Source organism: Amphiura filiformis, chromosome 6, assembly GCF_039555335.1.
Source record: "Amphiura filiformis chromosome 6, Afil_fr2py, whole genome shotgun sequence".
In the NCBI taxonomy this organism is placed as follows: domain Eukaryota; kingdom Metazoa; phylum Echinodermata; class Ophiuroidea; order Amphilepidida; family Amphiuridae; genus Amphiura; species Amphiura filiformis.
In genome coordinates, this window is record NC_092633.1 from 54,775,301 (window position 1) to 54,795,210 (window position 19,910).

Genomic DNA, 19,910 nt, shown 5'->3' on the forward strand with positions numbered 1-19,910 from the left:
GGGCTTTCCTGTTGATGACTTTGAAGGAGATTATCTGTGACTTGAGCCCTCAGCCTTGGACCACTACTATAACCCTCAAGAGAATTGAAAGTATCTCAAAATGTTTGTCTGGCCTTTACAGAACTCTGCTGATGTCTAAAATGGTTCTTTCTGGTCTTTCCGTAACCATATTTGGTTCTTCCTAGAACCCCTTCAGGTTCTATGTATACAGGATAGATGAAGTTCAGGCTGAGAGAGTGTGTATATATAATACAGCTTCATCATGTATTTACAATGTACTGTATAAGTGGTAATTTTCGCGTATAGTTATTTTCACGATTTGGACTGAGAGAGATTGATATTTTCAGGATTGCCCAGTTTTGCCCTGTGCTTGCAATACATTATTACATATATTCACAAGGTGTTAATTTCACAGATGGAACTCCATTTGCGAAATCCGTGAAAATAAAACCCTTGCGAAAATTATCACATATACACTACTCTCCAAATGTGAAAGAGTGCAAATGAGAGAATTTCACTGTAAAAGAGTGCCTACAATGGTCAGTTCTATCAAGTGAAACCAGTGACACTGTCACACTGAGCAGGGGAGAGTGGGAGAGAGAGAGAGGGAGGTCTGAATTTTTTCAAAAGTGTCACATTAATGTGGACCCGAATAACATCCAAGTTTTTAATTTGAGTATAAAAGTTTAATTAAAGAAAAATTATTACAATGAGAGATATAAGCAATTGGGGGTGCTTGACCACTTCAAACACCAGTGTCCGGTCCAAGTTGTAATCTTGTCATATCTAGCCTTTTTTGACAGATATGAGAATGATTGACGCTTGACAGTACCCTTATAATTCGCTTGATTCACAATACGATGCACCTCCAGTGTAGGTCAAAATACGCAGTGCATAATGGAAAATGTCTACATCCAAACCTTCGTAATACGAATACATCACTGGAACATAATGTCATGTGTGTTTAAATGTCAATATAACAATGTTACACGTGAATGTGCAGTGAAACAGTGATTTACAATAATTATAGAGATCGATTTTCCATCTATTGATCTCACAGAATCCTCCGTGGAGCTGTTTTCAACATTATTATTATCACACTTGCGTGAAAATCCAATGGTGGCTAGAAAGGCGATGACAACCCTGAAGGTCTAAAATTGGGCTGGCAAAAGCAACTGCTGGCGGCACATCATATTGTGAATCGCCAAAATTATCACCCACCTCATGCACTGACACGTAATCCTTATCGATGAAGTAAAATTACAGATCAACTCTCATAATCCCCTTGCATTTTCATATCTGAATAATAGACAACCAGAAACTAAAAAGATAAAGCCTTTTAATTTGTTTTTAATATGTTAATTCTGGGACCAGGTGTTGCAGATAGTTATATTCACATGGTGATAATAGCCCAGTCCCTATGATGACTCTCACATACAAATACAGAGTTCACAGAAAAAGGTAACACAATATATACATGTGTGCACCACACCTGCATACGTGTATGCAATGTGACCTTTGGAGAGAGAGAGACTCTGGGTATTGTTCATCATATCCAGGTCTCAATTACCATATTTCAAAATGTGGGTGTTTTCAGATCTTGGGGAACTTGTTCTAGAAATTGAGTGTTACATATTTAGTGCTTTGAACTTGAAGACTGCAACAAATGTATGCATATGTAATGTCATGGTATTAGCAGACATAATTATTATGTTATTGTGATACATGTAGACAATTTGGCGGACTGTTTATTGAATATTTGTAGATTAGTCTTGTTGTGGATTTTCATCATGAGATTCAGAAAACGGTAAGAAGCTATACATTGTAGCAACCAAGGTCATCATGTACCGTAACAGTTATTTTTGAAGAATTGACACGTTTGTAAGATGGGGACCAAGTTCTTGACCTGTGACAATGCATGTATATCATCACCCTACTACGATAATTGCCTAAGTAATTTTTTGTAATTTTGAGAACAAAGTACATAATGTGGTTACGTAATCATCCTAATTATTTCGGATTATTCCCTTGAATTTGTATCATTATCATTTGTTCTTGTGCAAAGATTGATGAATAAATATGTTTAAATGCATGCTTGAACCATATTTTGTACTTTGTTCTCAAAATTTAACGATTCATGCCTTAATATCAGGGGCACATGTCTACTTTGCCTACTGATGCATTCTCTTATCTGAAATGATAAAGGTAAAACTTAACCCTAACATGCATCCCACGTGGTGTGATGACGCAATCGCCCTAAGTGATATATAGGCACGGTTTCGCTGGCCAGCGAAGCCCAAGACCCGTGGCAAAGTGTCGCCGACCGAGTGCTTGGCATGCAAGGGGTCTCGGGTTCGAATCCCACCCAGAGCAAACAACTTCTTTCCTTCTTTTCTCTCTTTATTCTTTCCTTCTTTCCCTTCCCGTCGCCAAAAAGCCCTTAGGCGGTTAGGGTTAGGTTACCACTATCGAAACTCAGTATAGGCTTCCTTAACCCTAACCCTCCTGAATACTACAAAATACTACTTGATATATGCGCTGTTTGTGCATGCATCCCACGTGGTGTGATGACGCAATCGCCCTAAGTGATATATAGGCACGGTTTCGCTGGCCAGCGAAGCCCAAGACCTGTGGCAAAGTGTCGCCGACCGAGTGCTTGGCATGCGAGGGGTCTCGGGTTCGAATCCCACCCAGAGCAAACAACTTCTTTCCTTCTTTTCTCTCTTTATTCTTTCCTTCTTTCCCTTCCCGTCGCCAAAAAGCCCTTAGGCGGTTAGGGTTAGGTTACCACTATCGAAATTCAGTATAGGCTTCCTTAACCCTAACCCTCCTGAATACTACAAAATACTACTTGATATATGCGCTGTTCGTGCATGCATCCCACGTGGTGTGATTACGCTAATCGCCCTAAGTGATATATAGGCACGGTTTCGCTGGCCAGCGAAGCCCAAGACCCGTGGCAAAGTGTCGCCGACCGAGTGCTTGGCATGCGAGGGTCTCGGTTCGAATCCCACCCAGAGCAAACAACTTCTTCCTTCTTTTCTCTCTTTATTCTTTCCTTCTTTCCCTTCCCGTCGCCAAAAAGCCCTTAGGCGGTTAGGGTTAAGTGAGGTAAAAACATTAGCATTTTGAACATAGGCATGTTATTTACTGTAAACCTCTTGTGCTGTTTAATGGGCATATTTTGGAATATTAATGACCTATTTTACCTGACATTATTCATGATTATTCCATGATAGAGTATTATACTGGACAACAAATGAAAACTTTTTATTTGTTACTGAGGAAATTCCATGTGCTGATTTCAAATATGAAGTCAGAATTTTTTTATACTGAGAATGCTATATAAAAAGACATTATAAAATATATCTGTCATTTATTATGACTTTATTCTTTCCTTCTTTCCCTTCCCGTCGCCAAAAAGCCCTTAGGCGGTTAGGGTTAAGTGAGGTAAAAACATTAGCATTTTGAACATAGGCATGTTATTTACTGTAAACCTCTTGTGCTGTTTAATGGGCATATTTTGGAATATTAATGACCTATTTTACCTGACATTATTCATGATTATTCCATGATGGAGTATTATACTGGACAACAAATGAAAACTTTTTATTTGTTACTGAGGAAATTCCATGTGCTGATTTCAAATATGAAGTCAGAATTTTTTTATACTGAGAATGCTATATAAAAAGACATTATAAAATATATCTGTCATCATGTTTGGGTTAAACCGTCCTTGATACCTAGTTTCCATCACTTAAATGTCTGATGGAACCTTTCACCATGCTCATCACTTACATCACCCTTATTAGGTGGATAGAAATCAAGGTGAGAATACAAGAAGCACAGTTTTATACGTTGCTATCCAAGCCCTTAAAGACACTATTAAATACATACGCCATGGGTTAAGCCGTCCTTGATACCTAGTTTCCATCACTTAAATGTCTGATGGAACCTTTCACCATGCTCATCACTTACATCACCCTTATTAGGTGGATAGAAATCAAGGTGATAATACAAGAAGCACATGTTTAGACTCATTGTAAGCCAATTTGCTGATAGGCCTTGCATATACATGTATCTTAAAATCCTGACATGATGGACGCATTCTGACTTCAGACTCGGAATCGGCATGCTCGATTTAGTCTAGAACATAGGCTATACGTTTACCCCAGTAGCAAAATCATTGTTGTCCAGTGTTATCAACTCTTGTGCTGTTAAGTTGTTTGTGTCATGTTATTTTCACATTTATGAATATTAATAACTTCATATGGCTTTGTTGTGGGGCCCAACTTAATCATGAACCACATAAATCTATTAATACATTTTATTCTCTTACTGCAAGCATTTTAAAATGATCTAAATCATGCAAACTTTAAAAGTTTCAGCAGAAAACAAAGCAAAATGTTTCTGAATCGTGCACACTGTGCCATGTCCCCTTAATTTCCCATGGCCTATATGTGACGTGTCATGTCAAAAGGAGGCACTTTTGGGCAGGTAATCAATTTTGAGGTTTTTACATATCTTAAATAAAGAGATATTTTGCTCCTCAATATCGTTTTCCCCAATGAAATTGGACATTCCTAAGCGAAGATATTGATTTCGTAAGTTATGGTATTATAAAATTGGAAATTGAGATATCGGCCTTTAAAAATATTATTGACAATGTTGAGAGTAAGAATTACCTTGACAAATGTCTCAAAAAATACAAGATGCCAGTGATATTCCGGTCTGAAACTATCAGGCAATATTTTAAACATTAATAACATCACAAATTCACAACAAACCCAAATTGTGAAAAAATCACACCCGGGCAGATTTTTGGCTATTTCTCCTTTTACGATCCTGCCCAAGTGTCTCCTTTATGACACGTCACATATGTCTTCATCCCCTCAATATCAAAACCTCTCAATATCCGTTATTTTCTTGACAGTTGGAAACTGGAACCAGATGTGTAATCTATTTGGCTGAATTTAATTTCAATAGGTTCCGTTTTCATGTGAGCTATGTATACTGGTATGTTAGGATCAGGGCTGTCTAGTGCTTCAAGTTATTAGAGTATAACAATGTATAAGGGCAAGGTGCTTTAAAGTTACAGTATAGTATTGGGAGAGTACATAGACTTCCTCTTTCCCTCTCTCTGTATTGACTCATGATGTGGTGTGCCAGCCTTTATTAGCTATTGATGATTGCATTTGACAGCTACATTAAGCCTGATTTCCAACTTCATCAATCATGTCGTTGTGTTTATCTTTAATATATTTTCCTTCCTTCCTTGTATAAGGTGAGTGATTGTTTCACTGACTCTTTGTAAAGCTTGCTTTATTTGCATACCCTGGAGTACTGAAAAATCAATGCATATTATAAGAAGTTCACACAATTTTCAAAGTTTGGAGCAGACTAAGTTTACCTGACTATGACTATTAGTGGTTCTCAGACTTGCGACTATAACCTAGTCGCTATTGTTGTGTCCTTAAAAACATTAACACTACAAATATAAAGGAAAACCACTGCGTATCTTCTCTCCTTTTTCGTTCCTTCTCTGCCTTCCGATAGCAAAAAATGCATGGTCCGTGTTGGGGTTAATTAAGACGTATTTTTCATTATAAGGCCTATGTAATAACCCTAACAAATTTTAGGGTGCGCAATCACCCTAAGTCAAAAATGCCCACCAAATCCCTGGCCGGGCAAGCGATTCCCCAGTGGCATGAGGTCGGTGATCGTTCCGATAGCAAAAAAGCATGGTCCCTGTTAGGGTTGAATAAGGGAAATATTTATGGAAAGTGTATAGGTTTGCACTACATCCTTTTTTTAAAGCGTTTTGGGTCAACCTGGCAGAAAAAAATGTGTGTTTGACCCAAAAAGCATAAATTTTCGATACTGGACAGGCCACCTAAGTTATCGTAAATTAGTTTCTGCTATGTCAACTGTAAAGTTTGCGTATTGAGGAAGGTGGTTTTAGCTCTGAGTATTTAGAAGTTTGATTTTGGAGAGAACTGAGGGGGTCACATCACTTAAGGTTTCATAGTATGTATTGCAACACAAAATCTGTGAATATTTGAAAATCTAAAAAGTGTAACCTACATTATGGGAGTACTTTTTCTCCAAATTAGGGACCTTTCTTTTTAGATAAAATGTTAGCATATGTATACAAAAAATTAACGTTTCTGGTAACCTCAGATGATCCTAGGTCATCCACTAGGGTTATCCACCCAGCTTAAGGGGGTTCGAAACGATGTTTCTGGAAAACAGAAACTGAATTTAGAACCATTTGAATATATTGAATAAGTTAAGCTAAATACACTGAGCAAAATAGTTTTTGTTTGAAGGAAATCAGACATACGGTTGTCAAGATATGCATGTTTTTAGTTTCTTTGTATTCTATTGTTTTTGCCAATATATTGATGAAGTTAATGAGGAAAATTGGCAAAATGTGCAATGAATATTATACCAATATCTTATGAATAAACCTTCATACTACTTTTATTTTATATGATTTTGACATGAAACTTTGCCAATGTGTTTCTATGGCCTAAAACATTACCATGTGATTTTCCGCCCATCTAATTTGCATATTTGCATAATTAATTAGCATTATACTTAAGGCTAATTAATTATGCAAATATGCAAATTAGATTTGCGGGAAAATCACATGTTAAAGGTTTAGGTAATAGAGACACATTGGCAAAGTTTCAGGTCAAAATTCTTAAAGGTAAAAGTAATATGAAGGTTTATTCATAAAATATTGGGAAAATATTGGCAAAAATTAATATTAATGAGCACATTTTGTAAATTTTCTTCATTAACTTCATCAATATATTGGCAAAAACAATAGAATACAAAGAATCTTTCAACAGCAATATCTCAAAAACCGTTTGTCCGATTTGGCTCAAATTTTAGAATTAAGATTATTTTGCATATCTCTCTGCAACAAGTCTATTTTAATCTCAATCAGAGCAACTTGATTTTGCCTTTCGTACCACCTTAAGGCCATTGCCACAACATTGTTTTTTCCATCTAACTGAAAAGTGAGTTTTTCTGGTTGACCAGATCTAATTAATCACAATCATTCTGGTAGATTTGGTGGTTTGTTGCACTCCTTGACATGGTAAGAGGTTTGATTCTATGTGAGTAATCTACTTGCTTACTATGATAAACTGAGGTGTGGTACAGCTCGAGATCTGTGTAAGCTCATCATCAATGACAACCAATAATGGTGACAGGAAGACGCAAATCTTATGGGAATAGCACAGAGAGGAAGCTAGCTTGATTTAATCATGATGAGACATTACACTCTCAACTCCAAAAGACAAAGTCTACACTTGTATGGAATGTATGATTAGTAATGTGTATTCTGGGTGTCATAACTCGTACACAAGTGCAAAATGAATTGAAATGGTTAATGCAGACATGCAACTTGTGTTCTGAGTGTGTGAGTTAGTACATGCATATGAAATTGGGTCCTTCAAGAAATAAGCATTTTTAAGTACGAATCATTCATGACTTTGTAATGTATCATCACCAGAGTACTAAGTTCACATTCAGTAATGTATTGACCATTGATCTGTAAGGTACTCTAGAAATGAGATTTGATTCTTAGGAAGTTTCTTTCATAGTAATTTGATGAGGTTTGTGAATGGATGGTGTACGTGTAGCGGAGATGAAACAATTCTATGGATGGAAAGATATACAGTTTCTTAACTTCACAGGATTAATCTGGAGACATTTTGCAGTCATTGTGTAAATTTGTGGACAGCTGGAATATAGTTTTGAAACACACTTTTGTAATAGGCATTTATTCTGGTTGCAAGGATCCATAACTCCATATGGGTAATACATGGTAAGAAGAAGGAAGCATTGTTCAAATAATTATATTTCTTAATTTTAGAATTTGTGCACTCAACTTGTTGTACATAATTTGCAAGCATTGTTAAGATTGGTTCAACTTTAGGTGACTCAATTTTGGTTTTGGTAGTGGTGTGCCACTGAGAATTTGAAAGTGGACCCATCGATCTACCAATTTTTCAAGAAATTTGGACCCATCATCAATATACTAAAAGTTAACAAAATTTGGTCAAATTTAACAAATATTCCCTCAAATTTCTGGATATTATATAAGCAAGTGAGGCAAAATTTAGCTATTTTCCAAAATAAATTTGAAACTTTTGAAAAAAAGAACCCATCCATATACCAAAATAGGTCTAGAAAAAGGAGTCATTGATATACCAAATGACCGCAAATAAGACCCATGTTTGTGGCACATCCCGGTAGGTCATTTATACTGAGTGCCCCCCTGCCCGGCTTTAAATATGAAATACATCATTATAATCATCAGTCGGCTGTGGAGCAGACGACTACAAGCTTTCTCCAACTTTTTGCGATCTTGGGCAAGCAAAACAATTTTGTTTGGCTGTATCATCCCTTCAGTATCTCCCAGAATGTTACAATCTTACTATAATTTGGCTAATGTTGTATATATGTATGAAGATCGAAAGGCTCCGTCAGTTTGGAACCAAATGTCGCCAAATTCATACAGGAGATCGAGGAATATACGGGAAATGGACTGGACTTTATTTGGTTGAAATCGGTCAAGAATTGACTGCAAAAACAGTGAAAATATGGGTAAAACGGGACTTGCGAGCCAGAGACCAGTGTACATGAATACGGAAAGAAGGACAAATAAAGGACAAAAAGGTACATGGACGGTTCACGGGATTATGATAAAGGGCGTGAGGACGTAATAAATACGGGAAAAGATGTGTGTTGTATAAACAACATGAAGCGGTACTATAATGAAAATGAAAGTAAAATGAGGACAAAAAAGGTACGAGTAATTAGGCCAACGGGTTAAAGTAACTAAATGAAACGGGAATGAAAACAGAAGGACTGAGAAACTAATCAGGAAATAAAAAAGAAGCTAAAATAATGAGAACAGAATTAAATAAAAAACATGGAAACGGGAAATCACAAGCATCATGTAAAAAAAGAAGCTAAAAGTGAAATGTACTAGAACAGATTTAGAAAATAATGGGAACGGGGTTAAATAAGTAAATAGGGCCTAAAATGGAAACGGAAAATCACAAGCTAAGCAGCAAATATTTTTTAAACTGGGAACAAAATAGCCCCATGTAGAAAAAATGCTGAGAAAAAAAGTAGAAAAAAAAGGAAATGTAAGAAGAGACAGATTTAGATAAATAAAATGTACCTTTTCAATGATTCTACCTGTTCAGTAATTCTTCCTGTTGTAGTGAACGCTCCCATTTACTTATCTGCGCGAAACGTGGGTATCCCGCTAGTATTGCTTTAAAGGGGCATTTTGTGATCAACAGTTTCAACCCCCCCCCCACCACACACACACACTTTTCTAAAAATAAAAATTCCTTTAAAAAAGAATGGGGCGCCTAATGTGAGCTTGGACGTGATATGGTAAACCATCAGAAAACTCTGACTTCATAATGTTTATGCACAAAAATTTCTTGTAGATTCATTTGCTTGGCAAAAATATTGTCAAATCTGTTAAAAAGAACAAAATTACAACACAGTGGCCTACGGTGCCATGTAATACGTCTAATCATGCATAAATCTCAAACGCAAAATTGGAATAAATTTAGGGAATAAGCTTTTCTCATGGATATCTACTGAAACATTTAACATACCATAAAAAGAGTATGCTAGGTTCACAAAATACTCCTTTAATGTGCTGAATTTTACACCTTTAATAGATATTTGCATAATATTTTATTTTTCTACAGTCTTTCTTCCACCTTGACCAATGCCAAGTCCTTCCTCCTTAACAAGATGGACTCCAAAGAGGAGTTACATCACTCAGTGTCATCTCCTACGTTTAACTTGTACTTTCCGGAGGATGATCGAAAACGGTAGAACGTCTTCAGTCTCTAGTGCAGGTTGGAAAAGAACAGAAAGTGCACCCTGCTGCTAGAGCCTTAGTTGCTGCAACTAGTGCTGCAAGGTAAGGAAAGAGAACTTACATTTTCAGGATAGTCAAGAAGCAAGAGAAATCCTGTGAACTTTTTTGATGAATGTCCAGAATAAGCTTTAATATCACAAGACTGACCTCAAAGAATGTGAAAAACTTTAGTGGCAAAAATGCACCTTGCTCAGAAAAGAGTTGAGGTTATACAGGGGTCAGTTTTTAAAATTGCTCAGATCTTGTTATAAATCATGCTAAAGTGTTGCTTTGATCATAACAATGCAGAAAAAGTATGGTTTGACCTATCTGAAATGTACAGATATAAACAAAAATGGTCTCTAGTCAATTTGGAGTTAAAGGTTTTCAACTTGAAATACATGTTTTTGGTTTTATGCAAACAATGTCCAAATTGGCAAAATTAGGCAATTTACATCAAGAAACACTAGGACATGGGATTCAAGAATTATCACTTTCATGAAAGACGGTTCATTATATCTGTTGCTTGGACTAAATTTGGAATGCATTCTCCAGCCTTCATCCCTAAAAGTCAGGTGGGTTTTTAAAATCACACGGTTTAGCATCATGTATTATCAACTGGTAATAAATGTCAATTCATATCATACTCATAATTTGATGTATCATTGAATTTCCTTCATCTCTCAACAAAATTAAATCACAGCGTAAGTAGAAAGGGATATGAGTAATCTATTTGTTGACATGAGAAATTGACCCAAATTGTGCCAGTTAAAGCCGTAATGTACAAATTGACATCAGATTTTAATTTTGTTATTCTTTACTCAAAATGCTGAAATAATAGTAGTAATAACTGTCAGGAAAGGTTTCTGTCCATTTTAAGTTTAATGTAAAAGAAATTTCACTGGCTATTTTGGCCATTTAACATGGAGTTATGTCAGAATTGTTTTGTTGATCTGACAAATACAACAAATTTGGCTGATTCCATTTATGTGTAAATTGAGACATGTGTAAACATTACAAATATGCCAAAAAATCAGGCTGGAAAAAAATCTTACCATGTATTGTTGCTTTAATGAATCAAAAATGCATTGTATATTAGTCAAACGTGTATTTAGATGTGAAAAATAGTGTGCTATTTATTTTTTTCATTTCTTGTTTGCATGAAAGTGGATATTTCTTATGAAACATAAAGTGAAAAAATAGAATCTGCTTAGTTCATTCCAGCTAAGCAGCTACTGTAGCAGATGATTCAAAACATTCAAATATGAGTAGATGATTCAAAAATGTTCTCTCCCATATTAAAATACAGTGCAGTGCTGTATAAAGTGGTAATTTTCGCTAAGGTATAATTTTTGCAAATTTCACAAATAAAGGCTATATCGCAAATTTGTCAACACACAAATATGAAATTTTGTCATATGATTGGCAAAGCATAAATTTCACTTAAAATATCAACACACACAAAGGTCTTCTGTGTTAGAAATCACAAAAAACATCTGTCCATGAAAAGATGATAGTATCTGCTATGCTATTTATTGACAGATGTAGCATTTTGCTCAGACGACGCCCTCAAGTTTGTCAAAATTCTGAATTTTACAGGATTATAATGTACTTTTTAATAAACTAACATACCCTGCAAAAATCAAGGTTGTATATTCTCTCATGTAGCCCTTGATAAACAGGGGAAAAATCACTTTTTAGATGATTGTCACAAATTATACCACTACAATGTACTTCCCAAGCAATAACTGCATGAATTCTATTTAAAACAAAGCATTTTAATCCTGTCTAAGGATTTTAAGGTATCATATAAAATTAGGAAATGTTTTATTCCGTTTTAATGAAAAGTTTTGGAGAAATAACAGTCAATTTTGTTCTGGAGTACTAACTCAGTACACTGCTTGGTTTAGTATAAAATACACTGGGTTTGTGAGAATTTGTAAAATAGAAGTTAATTAAACAGCCCCCATTTACAGTAAATATTATATCATCTTTTCCCTTCCTCAGGTCCAGATTAGAAGATCCAGCTGTCCTATACAGTCCAAATGCTTCCAGGAAGATCCTAAAGGAATGGGTACAATATCTCCATGCTGCTGTCCATCAGATCTATACAGAACAACATCAACTACCTCCAAGTGAAGATACCTCACCATCAGATGATAAGATGCCAAATGTACCAGATTCTTCCTCACAACTTCCAGCTTCTTCCTCAGAACTTCCAGCTTCTTCCTCAGAACAATCAGATATTGTGGACCAAGCTCAAAATGATACGGAGTCCACACAAGAGCAGTCATCTAAAGCGGAGTCTGTTGGTTCAGAAGAGCCATCTGCTACTGAAAGTGTCATGTCTGAAACTCGGAAAGATATAGATGAGAAAGCAGGTTCTGTAGAAACAGCAGCTGTTACCACGACAACGTCTGTGAATACAACTGTCCGAATGAGTGCAACTGTGGTGGATGCAAGTAAAGAACAGGTTGCACAGACATCATCTTCATCTAATCAAAGTTTCTTGGGATTTTTAGAGAAATTAGGAACAGGTGCTCATTCTATGGAGATCTTTGATGAAAGGAGGAGAGACGTTAAAGAACAAGTGACGTCTAAAGAAGAGACTGAAGACATATGTGATGATGAAGAGGATGATTTGAAAATGGAGTCTGTACCAGATTTGATTCCAGAAAGAGATAACATAAGTATAGCAAGTGATTGTGATGTGACTAAAAGTGATGCTGATGCACCTGTTCAAGACAGTAGGCATAGTATACAGAGTGAGCCTGCCAGGTCGCACAGTGATGCCGAACTTGCTTCATTGTGTTTTCCTTCACACCAAAATGAAGTGCATGAGAGGCAAATATATTGCATTGAAGACCCATTCTCTTTGCCTTCTGAAATTCACCAAGAAATTGGGGAATTGGTTGTCATGTGTTTTGAAATGGGTGTTTATGGAGATCTGAAACAGGATGTTGGACAAAGGGATCTTTTGAAGGACGATGAGAGCAGTAGGTTACAGACTAAGCCTATTTTTGAAGTTGGCCAATCTGAGTCAGAGGTTGAAGGACAGTGTGATGTTAGAAATAGTGAGATCCAGTTAGGAAGTCCTTTCTATGTACCAAAACATCTACAGCAATCCAACCAAAGTGAGCAACCAGAAAGTGATATCCAAGAAGAAGAACCCTCCTCGGTTGCCATGGAAACAGATCAGGACATAGTAGCAGCTGAATTCATCAAGGAGTATTTCCATTTCTTTGATGTGATGAAACTTCGTAATGTGCTGGGTGTTAGGGAAGGCCAGAGGAAGTGTTCTTTTGAGGCTTTAATCAGTTGCTTAATAGGTAAATACTTATCTGTATCAAACTTTCAGGGACAATCAATGATTTTCTAAATCAGGGCACCTCAAAATTGATCCAAATTTAGATTTTGTGAGAACCTAAATGCGCTGCTCTAATTGGTCGTTAGCGGTGAGTCCATTTTAGCCTGTTTGATGTTGTTCAGAGGGAAAATGTAAGTAATATTTTTGCATCAGCTATATGTCGGGCATCTAATAATAATTAATTTGGACCTTGGGATATTCCTCAGTTCCAAAGTCTACTTGTTTAGATTTTTCACGCTGCATCATATGCCAGATATGCCTTTGTAACTTATATATTCAATGGAGATTGAGAAAGCTTATTATTTAGATAAACAGCTTATAAGATGTTAAGGTAGCTGCGTAATTGAGTGTTGCATCACCAGATATGCCTTTGTAACTTATATATTCAATGGGGATTATTATTTAGTATAAACGGCTATATGATGTTAAGGTAGCTGATGCGGATTCTTCACCCTTGCAGAAAAACAACAATATCATTTGGAAAAACAAAAGACTTGAAATTTAAGAAAATAATTAATACTTCATAACTTATCACTCAATTGTAGAGAAATACAAGGGGCATGCACAGTTGAGGAAGATTGAAGAGGCTGCTGCAGATGTAGGCATTGATCACCTGAAAACAGTGGCTCAGAAGTGTCCTGGACTAGAACTTTGCTTTGCAACAAGGTAATCCCCCTAGATCCGAGTCAGCAATGACAACTCAAATTCACAAATTCCACAAGGTCATTCCGTGGTTGTCAGGGGTCATCTGAGGTCAAATGACTAAATATTGATGAAAATTTGTGAAACTATGTGGAGATGGGGCTATCACTTATTCTGTCGTAATGAAATATAAAATGGTTATGGGATTATGATAAAAAAATAAAGAGGTTTCTTTAGATGCCAAAGGTGAATTTTGATAGGGTAAAATGTGGGAATGAGTCTGCCAATCAGGTGACTCACATATGGATTGATCAGTGCCAGAAGTGGGTAAGTGCAATAGCTGCCCTGTGAACATTTGGCAATTTACACACAGTATATTGTAATCATCTACACATGGCAGGTACACATGGCAGCTATCGCACTTACTCACTTCTGGCACTGAGCAGTCGATATGTGACCATCCACCACAAAGAGCCGTAATGTCGGCAAGACAAGATCTGAGATATGGTTCATTGAACATCTTAAAAAGTAATACAAAACAAAGAATTTTCCAATGCATTTTTTTTGCTCCCTTTCAAACAAGCACAGGGACATGTAATATATCATTGTAAAGCTCTTATATTAGTAGGAGAATATTTTTGCCTGTTCAATATCTCAAAGAGTGAAATGGCCAACATTACACCCCATATATAGTGGACGGTCACATATTATTTTTCTTTTTTTAAACATCTACAGAATCTATGAGAAATCCTGTGAAGGTGGAGTGAAGTACATGATAATGACTCACAGTAAACTTAAGCCATGGGAAGTACTGGACATAATCACTGCTAGGAATGACAACCCAGCTGCTGATTTCTTGACGTATGTCTCAGGCATCTTGGATATAACACCTGCATCAAAGAGGTAAACTGCAAGTTTATAACCTAGAATTAATCTCATTTTCTGAGACATCATCGTCATATTTAACAAATTTATGATTGTTGCTATTATTATGAATTGAGTCAAGTCATAAAGGTCAAGTGCAAGGCAAGTTAAGTCATTTTCAGGGGTCACTCAAGTCAAGTCATTTTCAGTGGTAACTTGAATCAAGTGAAGTCATTGTCAGTGGTGACTTGAGCCAATTCATTTTGGGTTCCTGACTTGAGTCAAGCCAAGTTGCCAGAAAATGGGACTCGAGTCCAAATCAATGACTGAAGTCATTATAACACTGCAAAATTCCTAGCAGAAGTGAAGTGTGAGTCTTTTTATTTTTAGGGGGGAGGGCACCAGGACTGATTGAGGATGCACTGACTGTTTTGGGCAATTTTCAAGTAAAATTGTTGACATTTTCAATTGGAGGCCAGGGCACATGGTTCATGTAGAAACTGATATTTTGTATATATGTGAACTGATTTTTCAATCTATATTGCACTCGTCAGTTGTTGTTGCTAATTATATATGATCCATTTCATGGAAAATATGAACACATATGTCAGCTTTGGTACATATTCTTTTATTTGGCTGTATTTCATAATTGTATACATTACAGGGATGCACTATTCCAGAGCATCTGCAAAGAAGAAAAGATGAGACTTCAACTATTCCAGTTTGCCCTATCTCACAAGGTGCCACCTAAAGGAGATCTCTTCTGCACATGCACAGAAATGCCAAGGTAAGCTAGTGATTTAGGCACAGACATTTGTAAAGCTCGATGTTAAATGCATCAATTATTTGATTTCAGGCTTTTGCTGATGAATGTGTGAGGTACTCTATTTTGGTCCCAAGCTTGACAACCCAGCATGGCAGATGTACCACAGCATGAGGCTATTCCTAGTGAAATCCATATAAAAAAAAGGTGCAGTGATGTTGAGCCACATGCCTCAGCACACTTTACATCCTAGATGGAAGACATGACCTTAATCTTCCACACAGGGAATTTCAAGTGAGGTTACCTACCTCAATGGGTGACACTCCCTTTGTGGGAGATTAAGGTCATGTCTTTCATAGGGGGTATATGGATTTCAACTGGAATAACCCATTAAGGTTATACTAAACTTTGTAATGATCGATCCAGAATGAGACTGCATGTAGCCCCCTTTAAAATTATCTATTTCTGGAAATAAATATCGAGAGAGAAAACGCATAAACTACGTCTAAAAGCTGAAAGTGTAAGGGTTATTATTATGCTTGAATTTTCCACTTGGCTCAAAAAGAAATGTACTTTTCAAACATTTCAATTTTTTTTCAATATCCGGAGCATCAAGATTTTTTGGGAACACGGCCATAATTTCTCAGTGTAAGTGTCGATTTTGATGGGAACTACGACGCCCATTACAAACAAGTCAATAAAAGAATGTGCATATTCATTCTTGATATTGCTTGTCTCGATTTGTTTTAGTAAGCTTACATGTTGGCGAATTTGAAGTAAAATGGCCTCCACTTGTATGTCGTTTTGTAACCAGTAATAATAATTCCGTGCGATTTCATAGACAAAATTCTGACCTACATTATTTCTATAAACCCTCTTCTATATGCAGGTGCTATTTAAATTTTTATTTCGATAGCAGAAAATTGAGATATTTGCTATTTTTCCGACTCGCTGCTGTCAAATTGTCTAGTTTCGCGATAAAAGATACAGCGAAATCAATATTTTTTAGAACCATTTCACCTCGTTTGACTTGTGCTTTGAAGTACAAACTTCAAAATTGATATAGTGATTCTATATTTCAAGCTGCGTCATACTGTGTTTTTCTTACCTCTGATTGTCGCTGCTCAAGGCCAAAATTCGAAATTTTTTGGACAAAAGTGGCACTCTCATTTTTTTTTTTTACACACGCTGTTTACGTGCGACATGTACGACGGGCTCTATTTGTGGTGTTGCCGCCTGGTGTTGCCGAGTTTGGATTTTAAAATATTTAGGTATTTTCTAGCTTAAAATCTAGCGCCAATGAACCTGGTGCATGGGAGGGAAAATGTGGGGGGGGTAGTTAGGCTTGCGAAAAAAAATGTGCACATTTTCATGCTTGCTGCGCTTGCAACAGGTAGATATTTAGAAATCCATTTAAGGTATGGGTATGGAAATTGGGGATCCCCAAAAAATTGGCATATAGGCCTAGGCATATGCAAAGGGGGGGGGCATTTTTGGCAGGCCAAGGGGGAGGGGCCACAAACATTTGGCAGTCCAGGGGGTGCGGACAAGCGATTTTTGGCTGGCGAGACGGGAGGCAAGCGATTTTAGCGAGTCGCTTGGAAATTTTGGCTTATAGGCCTAATTAGTAGGCTAATACCGGTACTGATTGCACAGCCTTTCGAGAAAGCAATTTTTGGCAAGCCGGGCCGGGGAGGGAATAAATTTTGGCAAGTCGAAAGGGAGGAAGAATGACTTTACCTAGCACACATTAAAGGGGCATTTCGTGATCCACAGCCTCATACAACCCCATAGGCCACGTCCTTTCTCACAAGTTAAGATTTTTATACCACTCATCCCGCTCTGGCCACATGTTTAGGCATTTTCACGCAGATCAATTCGTTAAGCAATGGAAAATATTGCCAAATTTGAATTTCGTTTTAAAAGCCTACTCCCCAAAAAAAAAAAAAAACCACTAATTTTGGGGGATTAAAAAAAAGTTCTGTAAAATGAAACAAAAGGCTGCCTCAATCCTAATTATTCATTTAATAGGCCAGGCCTTCATTTCTGAAAATAGCGGGAGCTCAGTTAGTCACTCTCCTATGTGTACTGAGGAGCTTGACAAGGAGCTCAATTGTATAATATCAATATTAAACCATATAATTTTCAAGAAGTGAGCAGCTCAATAAATGCCAGTGGTAAAATTATTAGGCCTCACGATATTTTATTTGACTGTGATCCGTTTTAATAGGCTAGTGACACTGTATATACCTTTAAAATTTCTAAAATTGGTGGAATTGAACAAGCTCTAAATTTCTCATACGTCCAGCATAACCAAGGGCAACTGGGGTGGGGTGGGAAAGCCCCTAGCTATGGCCATACCCGTGAGTGGCGGAACCAGAATTTTTTCGGGGCATGGGGAAGTGAATTTGAGGCGGGGCACTTGGAAATCATTGCACTAAATTGCATAAAAAGTGGAAAATTACATAATTGTGGGGATTTTGCCTAAAAACTGAGTGGGAAAGAAAAAAGATTGGGGGAAATGCCGCCCCCCCCAGGAAGAACTGGCGCTGAAATTCAATTTCAATATCACGAGTTTTTATCAGGATTTTACCAAGGGAAGGCGATAGGTGTAGGATTTTGCTGATATATACCAGGCAACCCGAGAAAGGAACAGAGGTGTGGCTAAATAAGGGAGTGTTCATTATAAATATTTTCCATTATCATAGTTTCGACGCCGAGAGCATAATTATTTGAAGCGTAGGCCTACATCGTGTCAGTCACATGGTCACATATTTTCTGTTGAAAGAGAAACGCACATGTCGCTGATTAGCTCGGGGAGTAGCTACGGCGCGCTGCGTGCTGGCCTGTTGTTGTCGAGTGGAAATGGGAAATTTATGAATGAACTTCCGCAACTTTGCAACCGATGATCATCACGCAGCGGCGTAGCTGGGATTTTTTCCAGGAGGGGCAAGACTGTAGGCCCTATGGGGCGGGGCCCAAATCCACCAAATTTTCCCACTGGGGGCGGGGGCCCAAATAGACAATTTTTGCCAGGCTTATTGATAAATAATATATGGTAAGCCTATTGAGCTGTATTGCATATCGTTTGGATTCCCCATCTCTCTGCCCCTCCTCTCACCCTCTCTTTTTTCCTCTTCCCCCCCTCTTCCCCCTTTTTTTCCTTGCACTAGGGGGGCGGGAGCCCAAATGGGCAATTTTTGCAAGTGCCCCCCCCCCCGGCAGCTACGCTACTGTCATCACGGTAGACATACGCGGTAGCCTACAACTACAAGAAAGGTTTACAGACAAATATAGGCCTAGTAGGCCTATCAAAATGTTATATTTTATATTTTCTGGTGGACTCGCGGAGAATATCATGTCATGGAGGTCCCGGCGCTGGGTTGGGGGGGTCTCAAGGCATTTTGGTATGCCTACCCATGCATGCTTGATTCGGGAGGTTTTTAGCAGGCCCGACCATTTTTTTATAAAAACACCTCGGGTGGTCTCTTCAAAACATTTGTACCATGGGATCAAAGTCACCCACATTTGGCCTAATTTGACGCTTTTTTAAGGGCACTTTTGCCAAAATGCGCCCAAAAGTTGGTCTTCGCTGTAAACCCACCCATCATAGTCGTTGAAAAGGTAGGCCTACCCCAAAACTGTGGCACATCCACGAACCCGAGGAGAGACCTCCATGGGTAAAAACACACCTCTAAGCGGGACCAGATTTATAATTTAAAATAGGCCTACATTTTGGAAGCCAGTCATCACGACAAAACGGGCCATGGTAGTGTTAATGGTATTAACACTTTGATTTTAGGCTTACTAATGATGAGTGTAGGCCTATAAATTGCACATTTGCACACACCCCGGGGGAACCCTTCTCAAGTTGGGTAAGGATGCGATTTTAAACCAAATTTGAATAAAACAGACCCAAAATTGTATCAACTTTTGGACTGAAAAATCGCAAATTTTTACTTTTTCGAGAAAATTATTGAAAAATACCCTTCTTAAACCTAATTTTCATGACACTGAGGGTCAATAAAATCATGGCTAAAAATACAACAGAGTCTAAACTAAATGGCTGAAAATGCACCCCAAATCTGCCGCACATCCCCGACACATTTCACCTTATAGATTTTGAAAATTGTCATAATAAAATAGGCCCGAACTTATCCCAAATTATCCGGCCCCCGAAAAAATATTTTTTTTGCAGGTGAGGTTGGAGTCTTATTATTTATTTTTATTCTCAGAGAGGATAGGGGTTGATATTTTTAGCAGGGTACAGTTTGTCTTGTTTTTGTTTTGTTTTTGACGTTGAAGTTCCAGATTCTTTTTTCATATATTATTATTCATTTATTATTTATACCCTGTACGTGGGGAAA

At 37.4% G+C, this 19,910-nt stretch overlaps 1 protein-coding gene across 1 annotated transcript in view; it reads left to right on the forward strand.

Moving 5' to 3' along the window:
* LOC140154618 (uncharacterized) overlaps positions 1-19,910 on the forward strand; it is a 48,826-nt gene that overhangs the window by 16,789 nt on the left and 12,127 nt on the right. Inside the window, 5 exon segments of the mRNA XM_072177186.1 lie at positions 9,753-9,878; positions 11,915-13,236; positions 13,820-13,940; positions 14,652-14,819; positions 15,445-15,567. Coding sequence (XP_072033287.1) covers positions 9,753-9,878; positions 11,915-13,236; positions 13,820-13,940; positions 14,652-14,819; positions 15,445-15,567 — 1,860 coding nt within the window.